The following is an 18,598-nucleotide window of genomic DNA, read 5'->3' on the forward strand; positions in this document are numbered from 1 at the left end:
AGGGAATATGACTCTCACCACTTGATGGGAAGAGTAGCAAGGTCAAATTATAAGAAAAGCATGTGAAATGGGAGATCTTGTATTGGTCTTTGAATTGCCTTTGAATTGGTCTTTGATTGTCTTTGAAAAAGACAATCAGTTGTTTGTAGTCTTCATCAAATTTGGAAAAATTTGGGCCATTATTTCTTTAAGTATATTTTCTGGCCACTTTCACCTTGTTTTTTGGAATTCTCATTATATGTATGCTTGATACCCCACAGACCGTTAAGAATTTATTTTCAGTTTGTTTCTCTCTCTGCTTCATTTTGGATAGTTTGTATTGCTCTGACTTCAGGTCCACTGTTATTTTTTTCCTGTAGTCTCTCATCTGTTGTTAAGCCCATCTAATGAATTTTTTGTATGTTCTTTTTCTCAGTATTTTCATGTTTTCCTTTAAATCCTTGAGCATATTTATTGTAAAGTTTGTCTGCTAATTCTGTCATCCCTGGTATTTCTGACTCATTTCCATTTAACCGATCCCCCACGCCACCCCCCACTCCCCATTATGGATTGTTTTCTTGCTGTTTCACATATCTAGCAATTTTTTGTTGCATGCTACATTGCTGGGTATCTGGATTTTACTGTCTTTAAAGAATACTGAAATTTGTTTTGGCAGGTAGTTACTTGCTAATCAAGCTTGCTTTTAAGCTTTGTTAGGACAGGTTTGGAAGTTTTTGCTCTGCAGCTAGTTTAGCTCTACTGCTAAGGGGTGATCCTTCTGCTAACTCTGCTGAATGCCACTGGTATTAAAAAGGTCTTTCCACTTTGGCTAGTGGGAACTTTCCCAGCCCTGTGTGAGCTCTGGGAATTGTTCATCTTGCAGTTCCTGGCATTTCTTTGTCTGGCCTCACGGGGTTTCGCCTAACACACGTGTAGGTTAGTACTCAGTAATGGACTGAAGGGATCCCTATGTAGATTTCTGGATATATTTCTCTGCACTGCAAATCCCAGCCACCTCATCTTCCCCAAATTCCAATCTCAGTCTACTCAATTTATCAAGACTGCAATGCTTTGCCTGAGTACTCTCTCTATACATTGCATTCTGACAAGTGCTTCCAAGCAGAAAGCTAGGGTGTCCCAGGGTTCACTTCATTTGTTTTCCTGCTCTTGGGGATCACAGTTCTGCACTGCCTGTTATCCATTGTCTAAAATCAGTTGTTTCATGTATCTTATCCAGTTTTCTAGTTTGGTATGGTGGAAGAGAATGTTCCATACCAGTACAAGTCAAAGTATGAATTTTACGTCCAGGATTTCTTCCATCTTTTAACCACTTAAAGTACATTTTAGTTTCCAAATGTAAAAATGAAATGAAGTCAACTTTGGGCTAGAATTAATAATTTGGGTTCAAGTTTCAGGCCTACTTCCAACTTGGTACATGGATATTGGCAAATCTCATTTCTTCTGTGGCTTTCACAGCCAAATTGAATTGAATATAATCCTATTCTCCCTACTTCTCAAGCATTCCATAACAAGCAAATGGAAACAAAACCAAATTACATTAAATAAGGATGAGGTATAAAAGTTGACACATCCCAAACCTCTCTGGCCCATCTTCCAGTTCATACTCAAAGTATAAAGGGCGGGGAGATGAAAATGTAGTAAGACTGTTGCTGTTTCATTGCTCCTCCTCTTAATAATAGCCAACTATTATTAAATGCTGTATATGTGCCAAAACTTTGTAAGCCTTTTATGTGAATTAACTCACCAAATCCTCGTAACTGCCCTATGGGCTTGGTACTATTATTGTCCCCATTTCACACATGAGAATGAGACAGAGATCAGACAACTTCTAGAGGGTCATGCAGCTAGTAATTGGCAGTGGCAGAATTGGTATTGGTTTGAACAGAAGCTGTGACTCGGGAGCCATGCTGTTAACCACTGTGTGACTATTTGAAAACTATTAAAAATGTATCAACTGCTACTGATGTAGAATCATTAATTATCTTTATTATTTAAAAAAATATTTATTTACTTATTTATGTATTTGGCTGCACCGGGTCTTAGTTGCACACGGGATCTTCGTTGCCATGTGCATAATCTTCAGTTGCGGCACGCGGGATCTTTTTTTTAGTTGCGGCATGCAGGATCTAGTTCCCTGACCAGGGATCGAACCCGGGCTCCCTGCATTGGGAGCACAGAGTCTTAACTACTGGACTGCCAGAGAGGTCCCTAGTTTCATTAATTATCTTTAAATATAAAGGAGAGAATATCACCTGTGGAATCCCTTCCTGTTTGTTTAGTCAGCCTGCCTGATTTCCATGGGGAAGAAGAAAGAATGGGCTATGGTTGGAATATGTGATTCTTGAGCAAAAACAAACACCATCAGTTGGCAGAAGATGGTGGAAGGCGATGTACAGCAAAGACTAGAGTAGAGGATATGAGTCGAGTCCAAGAGGTCTAGTGTATTTCCAAGAGGGTAACTGGTGTTTATTGAATCCTGTCTGGCAGCTGTTTTGATATTAATAGGTTTCTCTTATTCTTGTTTCTCCCCCTTCTCAGACACATTTAATCAAGTCAAGTACCAAAATGTTAACACTCTTTCCTGGAGAGAGAAAGGCTAACATTTCTTTTACTCAAAGAAGTCGTCCACCTGCAGGCACTCGGCAGACCAGCATTGCTTCCTTCTTCACCCTGCAGCCAGGTATGGTGACCGGACTGGAAGCAACCAGGGACCAAAAGGGAGTGCATTCATTTTTCCATGCTGGAATATTTATGAGAAGTGGTGCCATTAGTGCATTGTGTTAAACTTAGCTGACCTATTAGAAGATGTTTTAAAACACAAGAAAAGCATCGTCTTTTGGAAAGCAATATATACATACTTTTACAAACGTACTTTTCTGGTTCTGTTTATCTCAGTCTAAACAGAACCAGAAAAGTATTGGTATTCCCTGACAGAGCAGTGAGGAAAGGTATACTTGGGAGTTGGGGGTGCAGAGGGGAACTGATGTGCCATTAGTAAGATATATGTCTTGGATTGGCCACAATTAGCAGTCTGTATAAGATTAATTGATAATTGATACGTCTATATGAAGCTTCTCAAATTAATCAAAGTTCAAAAGGACTTTTTTCTTAGAAAGCTTGGCATAAAGTTGGCTTGTGTTTCATCATCCTTTGGCAATTCTTTGTTTGCATGTTCCTCTTCAGGGGACCAGCTGCCTCAGACCAGGCTGGGGCTTACAGAGCAGGGTTCTTGCCAGTTGAAGGGTGCTGGGAAGAGAGCTCTAACTCTTGGTGCTGTTCCCAGGACTGCTTTGCATAAACCTTCAAAATGCCTTCTCCCTACCACAAACAAAAATTTAAACACTCTTTTGCTTTAAGTAACAAGGGCAGATTTTTCTCAAAACCAGTTTCCATTTCAAAATTCTGGTATATTCTACATAGTCTGTATTGAAGTCTTAGGCCAGTTGAGAACGCTTTTACAAAACAATTTCTGTAGTATATTTCTTGGAGAAGGAAAGAAGAAGTCAGTCATTCAGCCTTGTTTGTAATTAGATCTTGGCATAATTTGGTGGGGGGGAGTAGGAATTCCATGTCATCTATCTTTAAGGCAGACAGGATCCATTCCACACCTGATAAAGTGGACAGGCTGGACACATAGTAATTTTTTAATTGTCCTTTCTACTGATGGACTTAGCATCTAATTGTGTCTTTACTCCCTTTCCCATGAAATGTTTGGGGAGCAGGAGACCCACATTCTTTCTCACTGTCACCAGAAGGTTTCTCAGAGTTGGCTGGTGAATGTGATCTTTGAGACTTTACAAAAATGGTGTATATTGAACATGTTTCTCAAAGGATAATATCCAGGGGTGATATTTGGCCAGGATCACTATTTAGCAGAAACTACGTTAAATAAAAAACAAAAGCAAAACTGATGTGGCCTATGTTAAACAAACCCCAATCAACTGGAAAAGTAGGCTGTGGTCTGACTGTGTAAAATGTTTGACTTTATTAGGTAGGTCATGGGAAGCATCCATATATTTGAGTAGGGGAATATAAGAGCTGTGTTTTAGATCATTCAGGAAAGAAGAGACTGAAAGTAGGAAGATCAGCTACAAAGATCTGTGAAGAGTCCTAAGACCCCTGCACTAGTAGTTATGGTAGCTGATACTGATTTCAGAAAAAGCCACCTAAATCCTACTCAGGTGGAGTTTTCCTGCAGAATAATATTTGTTCGTCTTTTTTTACTAGGAAAGACAAATGGTGGTGACCAGAGGAGTGTTTCATCTCATATAGAAAGTCAGACCAACAAAGAGTCTAAGGAAGATGCAACCCAGCTAGACCATCTGATCCAGGGCTTGGGGGATGATTGCATGGCACCCCCTTTAGCCACTTCAACCCCTGCAGACATCCAGGAAGCTAGACTTTCTCCTCAGCCCTTCCAGGCTTCTTATCACCATGGAATAGGAAGCCCATGCGTGACTGTGCTGTCTTTGTTCCAGCCTGATACCTTTGTCTGTGCTGGAGAGAGTAAAGCCTCACTGGCCTGTTCCTTCACCCAAGACCTGGAGATTTCTTGCTTACTGGACCAAAAGGAGGAAGAGGATTCTTCCTGGAAAAGGGAATGGCCTCATGGATCTAAGAAAAAGAACTATCAGAATGTGGAGAGACACAGTAAAACACCTGGGCACAAGGGCCATCAGCTCTTGGATAAGACTAACTTGGAAAAGGTGTCTGCCAAAAGAAACAGGCAGGCCCCCATCCTGCTTCAAACATACGAGGATTCCTGGAGTGGAGCAAACAAAGAAGCAGTGAAACAAAGCCCTTGTTCTATTCCTGTGTTTTCCTGGGACAGCGAAAAGAATGACAAGGACTCCTGGAGTCAGCTTTTCACCGAGGATTCTCAGGGCCAGAGGGTCATTGCCCACAACTCTAGAGCTCCTTTCCGAGATGTAACCAATGACCGGAATCAGGGCTTAGGACAGCTTCCTAACAGCCCTTGGGCTCAGTGCCAGGATAGGACCACTCAGTTAAATCTGCAGCCTGATTTGCTCTTTACCCAGGACTCTGAAGGTAATCAAGTTATCAGGCACCAAGTCTAGATGTCTTTGCGAGGGTTTGGTTCTAAAAGTACCTTGAAATGACATATAAGAAAGTATCTCCAGGGGGTGAGTATACTGGAGTAGGGGAATGTAAGATCTTTGTTTTAGAAAGGTCATTCAGGAGAATGATCTTGGGTGGGAGGGAGGCATGGGATGATGCTGTTATTATTGAGCATTTTCTTTGTGTAAATAAAGCAGGTGGTGCCGCTTGTTGAGACAGTATGATTGATTGGCATCATGCCCCTCCCTGAGGAGGAGGTGGCTGGCATATTCCCTGTATGAGTCTATGGTGAACACTGAGGAGGCAGGGCAGGTGCTCATCTCTCCACTGAAGAGCCTGCTACTCAGCCTGCACAGAGCCACCTCTTTGCCCTTTCAGATGCCTGACTGGGATACTGCTTCTTACGGATGTGTGGTCTTTTAATCTCTGGCTGTAATCTTACCTATGCAACCTAAGCTGTGACCATTATTCTTGACACTTTTTTGAGTGATAAGGCAAATCTCCCAGACCCAGGTGTACAGGGGCAGGGAGGATAGAGAGAGAGGTAGAATGATTAGGTAGTTTTGTTATTTTATTTTTGTGGTAACTTTACAGCATTTTAAAGTTATATACTATATGTTTAAACATCTCCCTAAAAAAGGCTGACCTATATAACAATCTAAATGGGACTATATCATTCTTCTACTACAAGGTAGGAGAGAACTCCCTTTGTAAAACTATGAATCCAAATAAATGACTGTTTACAAAGCTGGCTCTGCTGGTAATTAAAACATTACCAATTTTATTTTTGAAAACGCAACTCTGCTGTCATTGCCATGGGTCTGATCTGAACACGAGTCTAATTTGACTTGTGTTCTACTCAAGACATCCACTAGGTGGGCAGTTTCCCATGTTGCAGGTGTGGTACCTAAGAGGCTTAAAAATAAGCCTCTGGGGGGCAAGCTTGCAAGTTATAAGACGGGACCGGCTTTGATAGGTTAGGGCAAAATCTCTCTGTAAAGAAAGAGACAAGAAGCTCCCTAGGGAAGCTTTCTCTTCTAAAGACAAGGGGAAGCCAGGAACCTGTTTACAGAAGTTCATATACCTTAAAATTAATTAATAGAAATTCTATACCTGTGGGAGATACTGGGTGATCACAACTCAGAGATGGACACAGTAAATGCAATATCTCTCCAAATCCTTCCTTTAATGTCAGGTAGTGCTTCAACCCAAACACACACAGGATACATACCGTAGAGAAAAGGGACCTGAGGGCATCTGAGTCATGCATGGTGTGGTAGGTACAAACCTTGGCCCAATGCAAAGGAGCAGTCAAGGGCCTGGAAGAGGGATGGTACTCTCTTTCCCATCTCCATTTCTCTTTCCTACTGGGCTTAAACTGAAGTCCATGGAAGAGAAACAGCTTTCAATTAGTGGAACCAATGAGGGCCCAGGGCCTTGGAGGGTAGATTTGGTTGTACAGTATTACAAAATATATTTAAGAAAAAACAGCCCAGGCCTCCCAGCAGCCCAAGTGTCAGCTGGTCCAGTGGCTCGACCTCTATATGTAGGTGTTGGACAGGGAAGGGGGAGAGAGTGATTGCTGGGCACTGGTGTCAGTTCATGATGGAGCAGCATAAGATTTTCCCTGCCCTGTGAACATGTACATAAACATAGCCCCCTCCCCTCAGCCCTGCTCTGCTGCAAGGAACTGGCTGAGAGTAAGTGACAGCTGGGCACAAAGTGTTCAGTGAGACCAGTTATGGGGTCCAGTGCAGTGAAGTCAGTCATTCATTTAGGACCTATTTTCACACAGGGGCAAGGAAAAACCAGAAACTTCTATCTCACCCTTTAAACTGGGACATTCCAACCTACACAATTACCTGTAACGTGTCTCAGCTCAAAACAGGCAGCTTCTGCTAAGGTTTGAAGTACGGAAAACATATATTGCAGCTCTTCTCTTAGTCCAAGCTCTAGCTTTCGGCAAGACTGTTGCAGAAGATTTCTAATTGAGAGGCAGAAACATCTGCAGTGAGGAAGGCAGCTGTTGAAGGAATTCCAGGAGCATGAGACTGAGTTTGCAGAGCTGAGTGCTATCAGTTTCCTTTTCTACTGATATCTTCTTCCTTCAGCGCAAACTTCCTCCTTAGGACCTCAGAGATAAGGACGGCTGGGTCTTCCTCCTTCAATAAACTCCGGTTCCTAGAGACACAATAATAGCTTATATTTATTGAGTACTTACTCTGCCCTGGGCAGTGTTTTGTGTGTTGGAATACAATCTCATTTAATCCTCACAACACTCTTATGAGGTAGGAGCTGCTACAATCCTTTTACAGATGAGGGAACTGAAGCACAATGAGTTTATGAATTTACCCAAAGTCGTTAGTCACTCAGTAAGTGGTGAATCCACAGTTCAAAACCAAGCTTGCTGGTTACAAATCTCATCTCTTAACTAGACATGGCTTTACTATTTCCTGAAATGGCTACAAAATGTGGGCAAACCTGTTGGTATTGGCCTGTGGTGGCTAAGCTTCTGCTCCCACCTTCTGGCCCTATATCTTTTCTTAGTAGCATTTCCCCAGGTCAGCAGGGGAAGTGACTGATGACTCTAGGCTTTTCTGACATTTACTCGTTCTGGGGAAAAGGTGTGCTGAGGATTTACTATTACCTCGTCTCCCTGTCAGGGAAACTGAGAGGTTTTTTATAAGCAATCCAGAATTTATAGTAAAATGTTCACATCATAAGGGACCCGTGGGAACAAAACCAGTTTCAGATTAGGGTAGGTTCAAATTACCTGATAACATCAGGTAATTTCCTGGAAAATAGTTGCTTGAAATTCTAGTGAACTCTTACATACATACATCCTCATGAAAGCATTTTATTGGTCATTATGCTAGATATAAAGGCCAAGATTGATTATTAAACCTTGAAAACAAAAACAAGAGGAACTGCCTTCAGTCTGTCACATTTCTGAACCCTGATGATGGGGCTACTTTCCCATTCTTAGTCATCAACCCCGCTCCTTAGTCATCAACCCCCAGCACCTTCTATCAACAAAGGAGGAAAGGGCCCAGGACACAAGTGAGAGGAAGGGCTTGGCAGTAGGGGGGTCACAGATCTAATATGGTACAAGAGGCAGGTATAAGAAAGTTGGAGAGTCCAATCTATAAAACATTGACCAGAAGAAAAAGGCTCAGTGTGGCCCCAAAGCAGCAGCAGCAGCTGAATTTGGGAATGCAGGAGAACAAAGAACTGCGGGTCCGTATGGCCAGAGAAGGAAGGTAAAAGTAACTTTCCTACAGAATCGACTACCAGGACCCTTGTCTAGTTTTCCGACGAAAATGGGGCCAGAAAACACAAAGGGATCCTTGTGCGAGGTGAGTCACTATTCCTTTAAGAGGAACTTCATCAGCTCAGGAGACAGCCCTCACCTCCCCACCCCCCAAAACAGCTTTTTAACTGCATTAACAAATACAGCTGCACATCTGGCCTCTGGATTTTGAGGTCTGGATGTCAAATATTTCGATGCCCAGGAACCTGCATTTGAATAAGCTCTTCTGGTATGTCCTGTGCAGTAGGGAAACACTGCAAGGTGGTGACTCCCTCAGGCTGGAGCTCTAGGGCTTCTCTGCTGGATGAGTTTCTCATGGTAGGTATTTCCCACATCCCCTTACACTGACATCAGAAACACCTAGAGCTCTACTCCTTGGGGATTCTGCTTTGGTAAGTTTAAGGTGTATTTTTTTTTTAACAAATCTGAGCACTTCTGATAGGCAGCCAGGTTTAGGAACTACCTAGGAGTCTCAAAAGCCTTGTTCATAAATCTCTGAATTTGCAGGGCTGGTTTGAATAATGGACCACTGTGTTTAAAGGAAATGTTCCTTTCACCAAATAAGTCTACTTTTTTGAGATACTAAAATAACTATTACGCAATTACGTTTTGAAGGGTGGGGCATGGGGACACTTGTCACTAGCAGTATGAAAACTGAAGTGGTGAAGCCCCTCTGGGGGACAGAAGCTGGATTAGATGAGCCTTCTTGTAAAATCCCTATTAGTCTAACAACATTTGGTTGGGTTAGATCACCCCAACCAAATGTAAAGTGTTGCTCTTTCCTCAAACTGGGGCCCCAGGCACTAGCAAGCAGGCAGCAAGCTTTGTGAATGAAATAACACATGACTACTATTGAGGACTTACTATGTAAGTACTTTCTATTAGATAATTGGCCACAGGCAACTTAAACAATAAACAGATCATCACAGCTCCTTATAATATACTTACAGATCTTGGCTCTGCTTCACCCGGTGAAAGTCCTTTAGGATACCCATCATATCTGCAAAGCTGCTGGCCTTGGACAGAGAGACGCAGTCATCTTCTTCAGACGAGCTGCAGGTAGCCTTGTGTTCTGGTTTGCAACATTCAGGGCTGGCAGAACAAAGCAGGGGGACTGATGGAAGCTCAGGGACCTCTACCTCGGTCTCCTCGGTGATGTCACTAATGACAAAGGAAGTTGTAGAGTGGAATGAGGATCCAAAACAAGGTAAGGGAGAAGAGACATTTGAACTTCCTGGAGATAAGAAATCTGGCGTTAATGAAGCCGAAGCTGAAAGAGAAAACAATAGGCATGGATGGACATTGGGGCTAAAATACAGCAGTTACATCTCCCTGCAAGCACTGCCTACCAAACATTCATTTCCTAGGCTGACACCATGACATCCTGGGTTCCTCCACTACCTTCCCCTCTCAGGATCTCAAGAAGATGTAGCAGCACTGGGCTCTTGCAGTGTTCCAGGAGGGCAGAAAAAAAGCCACCCCATAAGGGCCTTGCCTCCTAAAAGCTCCCATTCTGCAGTGGGCTGTGGAGTGACAGCACTCTTTAGACTGAAGCAACAGTGCAGAACCAAGGCCTGAATTTGCCCTTTTCTCTAACTAGGCCAGTGCTTCTGACTATGCTCCTTTGAATCCAGCTATCTGTGACTGAAAGAATTGTTCTGAAGCAAAAAACCAGAATGGTGATGGTCCTCCTAGTGCCCAGATTTTAATGGATAGAATTTCCTCAATTTCTAAGTCTCTAGGGAACATTCTAGGGACAAAAAAAGTAGCCAACAAATATAAATGGAAAATTCAGGTCCATTTCCTCTATAAAACTGCCATATGAGGGAATTAAATACATGAAGATTTCAAAGAGAACACCGTGATTTTTATGTGTTCTACCAACTGACAAGGTTTGGGAGCTATGACTTTGAGTCAGTGAGGAGCAAAACAGTGAGAATGGGAGGTATATGAGGGTTAAACACTGAGCACCTTGGGAGAGATCCACCTGTTAGTATTTCCTGCATCTGGTCATCCCATTCATTTCCAGTGGTTCTGCCTTAACTGCAGACAGAAAGGTGGAGGAATGGGTGGAGGGTCTCTGCTGGAAAGGGCAAGGAAAGGGGAGATAGGTGCTTACAAAGAGGGATGTCTCTTAGTGGTAGGGAATGCTTATTTTTCATATTGAAAAGGAAAGCCATGAGCGCTCATGGAAGACATGATCTTAAAGACACTTGGAAGAGAGTGTTGGTTTTTGTGGCCAAGGCGGGGAATCTGCCTGGGGCCCCAGATTAAGTGAAGATTTTGTTCCTAACCCAACCAGTCAGCCCCAAAATGGCTGACGGAAACCATCCAAAGATTATAACAGGCTAGCCAGGCCTCATGGCAACCTCAGAGCCCTAGGCCCGAGTACCCCCGAACCAAGGACCATCCTTATCCCTATCCTGTCCAAAAGCTAAGCAAAAAGGAACAGCCTGCTATATCCTGGTCCTAGCTCAGGGGCTCTTACCTGCATCAGCTGCCACTATTTTAGCAATCTGGCTGCGCAGGTGGCTCAGCTCCTCCTGCAGCTCTGTGGTGCGGCTGAGGGCCGGCAGGGCTGGCTTCTTCAAGGCCAGGAGCCTCTCCTCCGACCCACGGAGGTTGGGCACTGAGGCATTGCGCTGAATGACGATCAGAGGGCTGGGCTTCCAGGTGTGCCTCAGGGGGCGTGTATCGCTCCTGGACCAGGGAAAGACGAGTGTGTCAGAGAGAGCAGGCCACTGCACTGCTTCCACAATTCCTTCATCCACTCCTACAAGAGTAATACAGCCAGGTTCTGCTCCCACTCTGAGCCCACAGCTCTCATTCCTGTTGCCCTCCACCTCTCACTCTTCCTGCTGCCTACCACCTCATCTGGGAAGAAGTTCTTCATTCCCCAGCCGGCAGGTTATTGCCTCCGCTACCTGACCCGGGCATAAGTCTCCTCTTCATCTGCAGCAATCCAGGCGATGTCAGCCAGAGTAGGGACTGGGGGCACATCCCTCAGACAGAGGTCAGAGATGTTGGGCAGGGTCTGTAGGGAAGCAAAATTCATCAACATTTACTGCCTTCATGATGAAACAACTGGAGACTGGGCAAAATACAAAGGAGGAACACCTAATGTGTAGGGAAGTCTTCGTAGAGGTCCCAGTTGGAAATAGCTTGAATAAGAGGCCAGAAGCAAGAGTCTGTGAAATTACAAGTAATTCAGCATGGCTGGAACAGGATTGGTGGGGTGGGGAGTTGGGAGAGACGAGAAAGTGAATTAGGAGCTTTGATTCTAAGATCAATAATGAGCCACTGGAAGATTTTAAGTAAGTAAGGATCAGATTTGAGGTTTTAAAAGATTACTCTGGCTACTGGATGGGAAGGTGCAGAGACCAGTCATGAGCCTGTTGCATCCTCCAAGCAAAACACGGTGGCCGAGAGCAGGGATGGGACCTGTTTTTATATACAATGTTTTACTGGAAAAATGGTCATACCCATTTGTTTAAGTATTATCTGTGATGGCTTTTAAGCTATAACTGCAGAAGTAAGTAGTTGTAATGGAGAGCAGTATGGCTCAGAGCCTAAAATACTGGGTTGGCCAAAAAGTTAGTTCAGTTTTTTTAAAAAAAAATTTATTTATTTTTTGGCTGTGTTGGGTCTTTGTTGCTTTGCATGGGCTTTCTCTAGTTGTGGTGAGTGGGGGCTACTCTTCGTTGTGGTGCGCGGGTTTCTCATTGTTGTGGCTTCTCCTGTTGCAGAGCACGGGCTCTAGGCGTGCGGGCTTCAGTAGTTGTGGCACGTGGGCTCAGCAGCTGTGGCTCACAGGCTCTAGAGTGCAGGCTCAGTAGTTGTGGCGCATGGGCTTAGTTGCTCCACGCATGTGGGATCTTCCAGGGCCAGGGATCGAACCCGTGTCCCCTGCATTAGCAGGCAGATTCTTAACCGCTGCACCACCAGGGAAGCCCTAGTTCGGTTTTAAGTAAAAATAAATGACATTTTTCATTTTCACCAAGAACATTATTGAACGTATTCACTAACCCAACGAACTTTTTGGCCAAACTAATATTTACTCTCTGGCCCTCTGCTGACCCCTGGCTAGAGCAAAGGGGTCTTCAGTGGTACTGGCCAAAGTTACTTTTTAACAGAGATGACCACTGCCTAAGAGTGTCTTGCCTTCTGGTTGTGAGAATACAGGTGCAAGGACATGGACAATCTGTTATAGCAACAGGAAATTTCTCCTGGCAAGCTCTTTACAACACCTTTGTAGCTAACTGGGATCTACATGTTACAGCAACAAACACTGTTAGAAGCAAACTTGATAATCTGACTATTTAGATTTAAATAAAAAAATAATTATACAAAAGGAATCATAATGTAACTCCTTAAAATAGCTCCTTCACCCAAATGAACAACTAGGGAACAGAGAGACTGAGTGACACCATGTTAAATGAAAAATTAGGAAGGTTCAATTATGTACTTATTGATTACAACAAAGAAAGAACCATGCGTTTAGAAAAAGATGGAAAAGAACTACACTAAAACATTAACAGTTATTGTGTCATGACTGTGTGATTACAGGTAATTTGTTTCCCTTTCTCCTTTTTTACTTTCCATAATTGAATATTTTTATATGGGTAAATTAAAGAATAATAAATCAGCAAGATTCCCTTCAAATATTTAAAGTAATCAATTTACAACAAATCTAGAGATAATTTCTCAAAAATCCACCTATACATGAGTTAAGTTCAGAGGTTTCTGTTACAGACTGTTTGGTAGGTAGATCAGGAGTTGATAGGGAACCTGGGTCTCACAGGAGTGAAGTGACACTCCAGGGTTACAGAGGAAGACTTCCACTGACCCAGGAGCTAATGCTAAGATGGGCCATTTAGGGGAAGCCTCCATTTACTTTCCTTGATTAGCCAGAGTGCTCCTCTGCTATCGGCAATTAAATGAGTTAACATATATAAAGTACTTAGCACAGAGCCTGGCACATTGTATGGGCTCAGTAAATGTTAGCTAGTATTACTAATACCACTCCTGCTCCGTGGGAGCCCGTGCCCTTGATCGTCTCTGCCCAGCAGCATGCAGGCAAAGGACTGTAGGGGCTACAGCCGAGTGTGGGGGCAACCCCGACAGACTCACACTCCCTAGCTGTCCTTCCCTTTGCTCCTGATGCTTGAGGCAGCTAGGGCCACTTCCTGCCCTACACAGTAATTGGCAATCTGGGTCAAGGGACAACACCCTCGCAACCCATTCCTGACTAATACCAACCCTGACACCAATTCAGACTCCAGATCAAGCTCCTACACAGACTTTGCAGCTCAGCCATGTGACATACAAACTCGGCTCCTTCATTTTTGTTTCGCCCTGGGCCCACATCTTTTCAGGCATGTATTTCTGTCTCCTTTGTGTAGGCAGAAAGCTGAAGTATCTCTTTTGTGTCCCAGCTCCCCAAATGCACACACCTTAACCATCTAGCCTGGAGCTGATGCTTAACCATTAGCTCTCAGAGGGAGGCAGCTGGGACTAATAAACGTTACTGAGCTTTCCACTGCACAAGGGGGTCTTACTCACTTGGGCCAGACAAGAATCTGTGCTGCAGAGTGGGTACTAAAGGCCCCCTAGGCACAGAGGTGAGAATGAAATAGCCCAGTAAAGGAATGGCTAGACTTGGCCAGAAGGAAGAGGATAGGGTGTAATGGCCTCAGGGGAACACTGAAAATAGGTAGCTAGAAGAAGTGACCAGGAAAGCAACCTGCCTTGGCAACACCAAGGAGTCTGGGGCACAGAAGCAGCACCAGCCTCCCATACACTCTGAGCCTCTACTCCGCCTGCCCTTCCAGCTCACTTACCTCAAAGGATGCCCGGGGACATGGCTTCAGGGGCAGGTTGGTCCCGATTCTTCTTACTACACTTCGAGCAGCCCCATGCGGCTTGTTTTGCCAGATCGGGATGGTCTAGAGCAGAAAGAGACAGGGACAGCCACAACCTCAGAGAACATCCAACTACTGTCCCCATCCTCTCTCCCTGTCTCCTTTAGCAGGGGCCAGCCTTCACCTTGGCCAGCCACCTAAGGGGACACCTGCTGCTGTCGAGGCACAGTCAATGCTGGGAGGGTCCAGTGAAAGGGTGAGGAATTAGCCGGGTGTAGGGATCAGCCAGGCTGCCCTCCCTTCCCTCTGCACAGAATGATGGAAACACATTGACTCCTTAACTGCCCCAAGATCATAGTTGGTTCTGCCTTGGGGGAAGGGATGGAAGGGAGGACCCTTCAATTCCAGGCCTGGGTGGGGGAAGAATTAACTTGAGAATCTCAGAACTGCAGCAGGTCCGGTGCTTAACCTTCCCCACCACACCCTTGCCCTGGGAATGCCCCTTACCACATTGGCTTCCATTCCCGACATTTCGACTGGCTCTTGCACTTGAAGGACAAGGCAGCCACAGGGCAGCTCTGGAGGCTTGGGGACGCAGGAGGCGTGACGCCTTCATATCAGGCCATCTTAAGGAACCAGACTCCTCTTCCTGTGAAAGAGCCCCCACAGGAGACTCAGTGGCCACCACACAAGCCCCACAAAACCAGGCCCTGCAGAGCCATGACTAACGCTGAGGCTTCTCTGACATTTCACAGGGGGAGAAAACCAGCCGAAGAGGCTGCCCTCACCCAACAACAGCTTCAACAAATCCAAACCCTTAAAGGTTCTATTTCAGATTTGCTATATGAGCTTGGCCAACCCTGGGAGGCTTCCTGAGCCCTTAGGTTTCCTGAGGCAAAACTTCTAAAGAATATATATGTATAACTGAATCACCGTGCTGTACACCAGAAACATGACATTGTAAATCAACTATACTTCAATAAAAAAAAATTTTTTTTTAAAGTTGATAAGAAAGATAAAACAAGCAAACTTCTTAAGATGTAAATAGAACCCTTTGGTAGTTAAAAAAGCTCATGGGAAAGCCACAGTGTAGGTACCATCCAAGCCCAACATTCATTCCTGGGGATAAGATGTAAAAAGGCCAGCATGTGCCACCCAGCCTAGCGCTGCTGGGCCCCCATAAGGGGAAGAGGTAAAACAGACAACAGTAGAAAGAACAGCCAGCCACCGGTAGCCAAACTCAGTCTACTGGGCTACAGGGGAAAAGAGCCAAAAGTGTTTATCCTGGCTCAGCCATCTACTGGCTTAGTAGCCATAGGCAAGTCACTTAACCTTTCTGAATGTTGGTTTCTCCATCTGTAAACAGATGACAGGAAGAGCTGCCACTCTAAGTTACCTTAAGAGTCAATCAGTGAAACAGGATTTTAAAGTACTTAATGAACTGTTAAAGCAAGACACAGATGGGTGGAGTTGCTGCTGACTGGATTCCTCACAGCTGCCCTTGCATGGTGAGCAGCTGCAGTCAATGAGCTCATTCAGTCCCTTGTTCATCAAACACTAACAACACTCGCTCTGTGCCAGGCCCTGTGCTGGGCACTGGAGGGGCTATGGAAGGAGTAAGACACAGCCAGGCTCTCAAGGAACTCATAATCTAGACGAGAGATAGGACCTGAATACATAATTCTAGCCGAGGCTGAATATCACTGCTTAAGAAAGGCACACCAGGCAGGTGGCCAGGTGAGTTCAGCCCCGGCCCCAAGGCGAGTTCAGAGGGGGTAAGAAGGGAAGGAAAACAGCACCACCACCAGAGGTCTAGGAAAGGAGTGTGAAGAGATATGTAAAGAGCAGAGTATGGTAAGGCCGCAAAGGTAGATGGGGGTGGGGTTCAAGTCACGAGGGCTGGGAATGCTCTGGGTAAGAAGTCACTGGGGAGCCAAGGGCAGCCTCTGAAGAGGGGCTGGGCTGGGTTGCGCTGACCGGAGCAGCTCTTTCTGGAAACCTCCCTTGGAGGGTCTCTCTTCCACCGCTAGGAGAGGAGGTATCACTCACTTTACGATGCATGAGGAAAAGAAGCTAGAGAGAGGAAGGGACTGGTTTAAGGTCACTCAGTGGTCACGGCAGTAGAAAGTCTGGTCCAGACCCTGCGGCCTCCTACACGGGCTCCATCTTCTCAGCAAAGTTCAAGCTTTTTATCAAAGTCCTTTTGTCTGCCAGGCTCTTTGCTGAATTTCAGTGGCTGCCACAAGCTCCACACGACTGTTTCCCTGTGTTTCTCACTTTAGTCACTGCAGCCACTTCCTCTCCAAACTTACCTCCAAACTCAGTTGGGCCTCACCCTCACACGACAGCCAGGGGCATCTTTCTAGAACACAGTGCTAATCATATCCCTGCCATGCTTCAAACCCCCTATGCTTGCTAGAGCCAAGAGGATAACATCTACACTCCTCAGCATGGCCAGCAGGCCGTCCCCAATCAGGCCCAACCTCATCTTTCTCTGCCCTGTGTACCCAACTCCCCGCAGCCTACAAGGCCTGTCCACTCTGGTCCCTGCACACTTCACGGCCACACCTGCTTTCCCCTTGCCCTCCAGCCACGCTGGCCTTTCAGCCCCTCGATGGCCTTGTCCACACTATTGCCTCTGCTCGAAACACCAGCACCCCCTTCTCCAAGCTCATCCTTAATCATTCCTGGAGCTCAACTCAAGCATCGCCTCCCCTTCCCCGACCGGCACCCCGCGTTTCCTTCGAGCAGCAGTAACTAGGTAACGGTGTGCTGTGCAGTTTGTCCGAAGGGCGGGGACTTCCCAGGCACAGCCCAGCGCTCGCTCAGTACACAGCAGGCACTCGAGCATTTGTTCAATTAAGACACGGACCAACGAGAACGCCGACTTAGCCTTGAACCCTCCACAATCATCTGGCTAGAAGACGCGGCCAGCGAGCTGGGGGCTGGTTCCCACCACCTCTGCGCGCGCACTGCCCCTTCCGAGGCTGCTGCCCCAGTGTGTACGCGCGGTCCCCCGCCGGAGACGCAGCGCCTCCCGAGCGGGGCCTGGTCGCATCACCCCGGTCCCCGCCGAGGTCGCCGCGCTCAGCGCAGTTCTGCGCCGGGGGAGCCGCCGCGGGGACCTTGCCCGGGACACGCCTCCCCTCCCCCGCAACAGCCCGACCCGACAGGGCCAAGGTCGGCCAAGTTTTCGCCGCGGCTCGGGCGGCCCTTGGACCCACAGGCCCGGGGCCGGGTCCCGGAAGAAGCGAGGAGGCGGCCGAAACGAGAAGCCTCTGGTGCAGCTGGGTGACTCGGGCGAGCAACTGCCCCTGGGGACTCAGTTTCCCCCGACATAGTGAGGCGGACGACACGGGCTCCCGCGAAAACCGGCGCGGGCACAGCAGCCGCGGGCACGGCACAGCGCCCGGCACTAGGCCGCGCGACTGCCGAACCGGAAGGCCACGCTCCCGCCCCGGGGCGGCACTCGGACCTAGTCTCACCTCACACTGCAGCTCCGGACTCACTCACCTCACGGCCCCTCCTACCACAGCGGGCCGCCCAGCCTCAACCGCCCTCACTTCCGCTGACCCGCCCCCCGGAAGCGATACCTAGCAGCTGCGCACAGAGCCGCGGCGGCGCGCGCCCTCGGAAGGCGGGCCCTGCTGGGGGCGGGGCGAGCGAGGGCTCTGCGGGGGAGGGGCGGCGCACTTGCCGTTCCCGAGGGAGGAGGCAAGCCCACCAGAGGCCACGCCCCTGCCTGTCAAAGCCCTGGGGAAAAGCTGATTGCGCTAGGAGATCCCTGAGGCTTGCCCGGTCTCATCCGCCGCTGCTGTCGGCCTCCTTGCCGCTCTCCGCGCTTAGTCTCGAAACGACTTCTGGAAGGGGTCTTTGTTGCTATTCGGCTCCCAAATTGATCGGTGACTGCTGTCCCCACCCCTACTGCAAACTTCAGAATCCTCCCTCTGGCGTTCAAGGCCCCAGACTTAGTGCTTGGCTGCCTCATCTCGCCCTGGTGCCTTCACAGTTCATGCTTCCCAGCCAAGACCCTCTACAGTCTTCTCTGCAGCAAGAATGGGCCTCTTTCTCCTCTGACTCCTGCCCTCCAGTGCTTTGTAGCTTTCTTTTATTTTAGCCTTTATGTATCTCTCTCTCTCTTTCTTTCACACACACACACACACACACACACACACACACACGGTACATTCAGTGAGTTGGTTGATCAGATGGGTAGATTGATGGGGAAAGACACCAGAGGCATTGCGAAAGAGACCCACATTCCTTCCAGTCTCACTCACCCACTCCCTCTTCCTGCTCAAACCTCCAGGGTCCTGTCTCCACGGCATCCAGGCCTGGGTCACATGCC

General features: G+C 46.8%; 2 protein-coding genes across 7 annotated transcripts in view; one reads left to right on the plus strand and one right to left on the minus strand.

The window, feature by feature from the left end:
* AUNIP (aurora kinase A and ninein interacting protein) overlaps positions 1–5,667 on the plus strand; it is a 32,874-nt gene extending 27,207 nt beyond the window's left edge. Inside the window, exons 2-3 of the mRNA XM_061184702.1 lie at positions 2,539–2,680; positions 4,228–5,667. Coding sequence (XP_061040685.1) covers positions 2,539–2,680; positions 4,228–5,078 — 993 coding nt within the window. The 3' untranslated portion in view covers positions 5,079–5,667. The remainder of the gene's footprint in view (positions 1–2,538; positions 2,681–4,227) is intronic.
* Positions 5,668–6,246: 579 nt separating this feature from the next.
* Positions 6,247–17,824, minus strand: MTFR1L (mitochondrial fission regulator 1 like). 6 transcript variants are annotated; one of them, XM_061184705.1, is made up of 7 exons: positions 17,764–17,824; positions 14,758–14,899; positions 14,230–14,334; positions 11,314–11,423; positions 10,878–11,089; positions 9,338–9,659; positions 6,247–7,260 (listed from the first exon to the last, which is right to left on the minus strand). In XM_061184705.1, the coding sequence occupies exons 2-7, from the start codon at positions 14,779–14,781 to the stop codon at positions 7,155–7,157; spliced, it is 879 nt and encodes a 292-aa protein (XP_061040688.1). In that variant the 5' UTR covers positions 14,782–14,899; positions 17,764–17,824; the 3' UTR covers positions 6,247–7,154. The 6 variants fall into 6 exon arrangements, with proteins under 6 accessions (XP_061040688.1, XP_061040686.1, XP_061040689.1 ...); XM_061184703.1 differs by having other exon boundaries at positions 17,736–17,824; XM_061184706.1 differs by lacking the exon at positions 17,764–17,824 and adding an exon at positions 17,475–17,694.
* Between the last annotated feature and the right edge of the window lie 774 nt (positions 17,825–18,598).

This window comes from Eubalaena glacialis, chromosome 3 (assembly GCF_028564815.1).
Source record: "Eubalaena glacialis isolate mEubGla1 chromosome 3, mEubGla1.1.hap2.+ XY, whole genome shotgun sequence".
Classification (NCBI taxonomy): Eukaryota; Metazoa; Chordata; class Mammalia; order Artiodactyla; family Balaenidae; genus Eubalaena; species Eubalaena glacialis.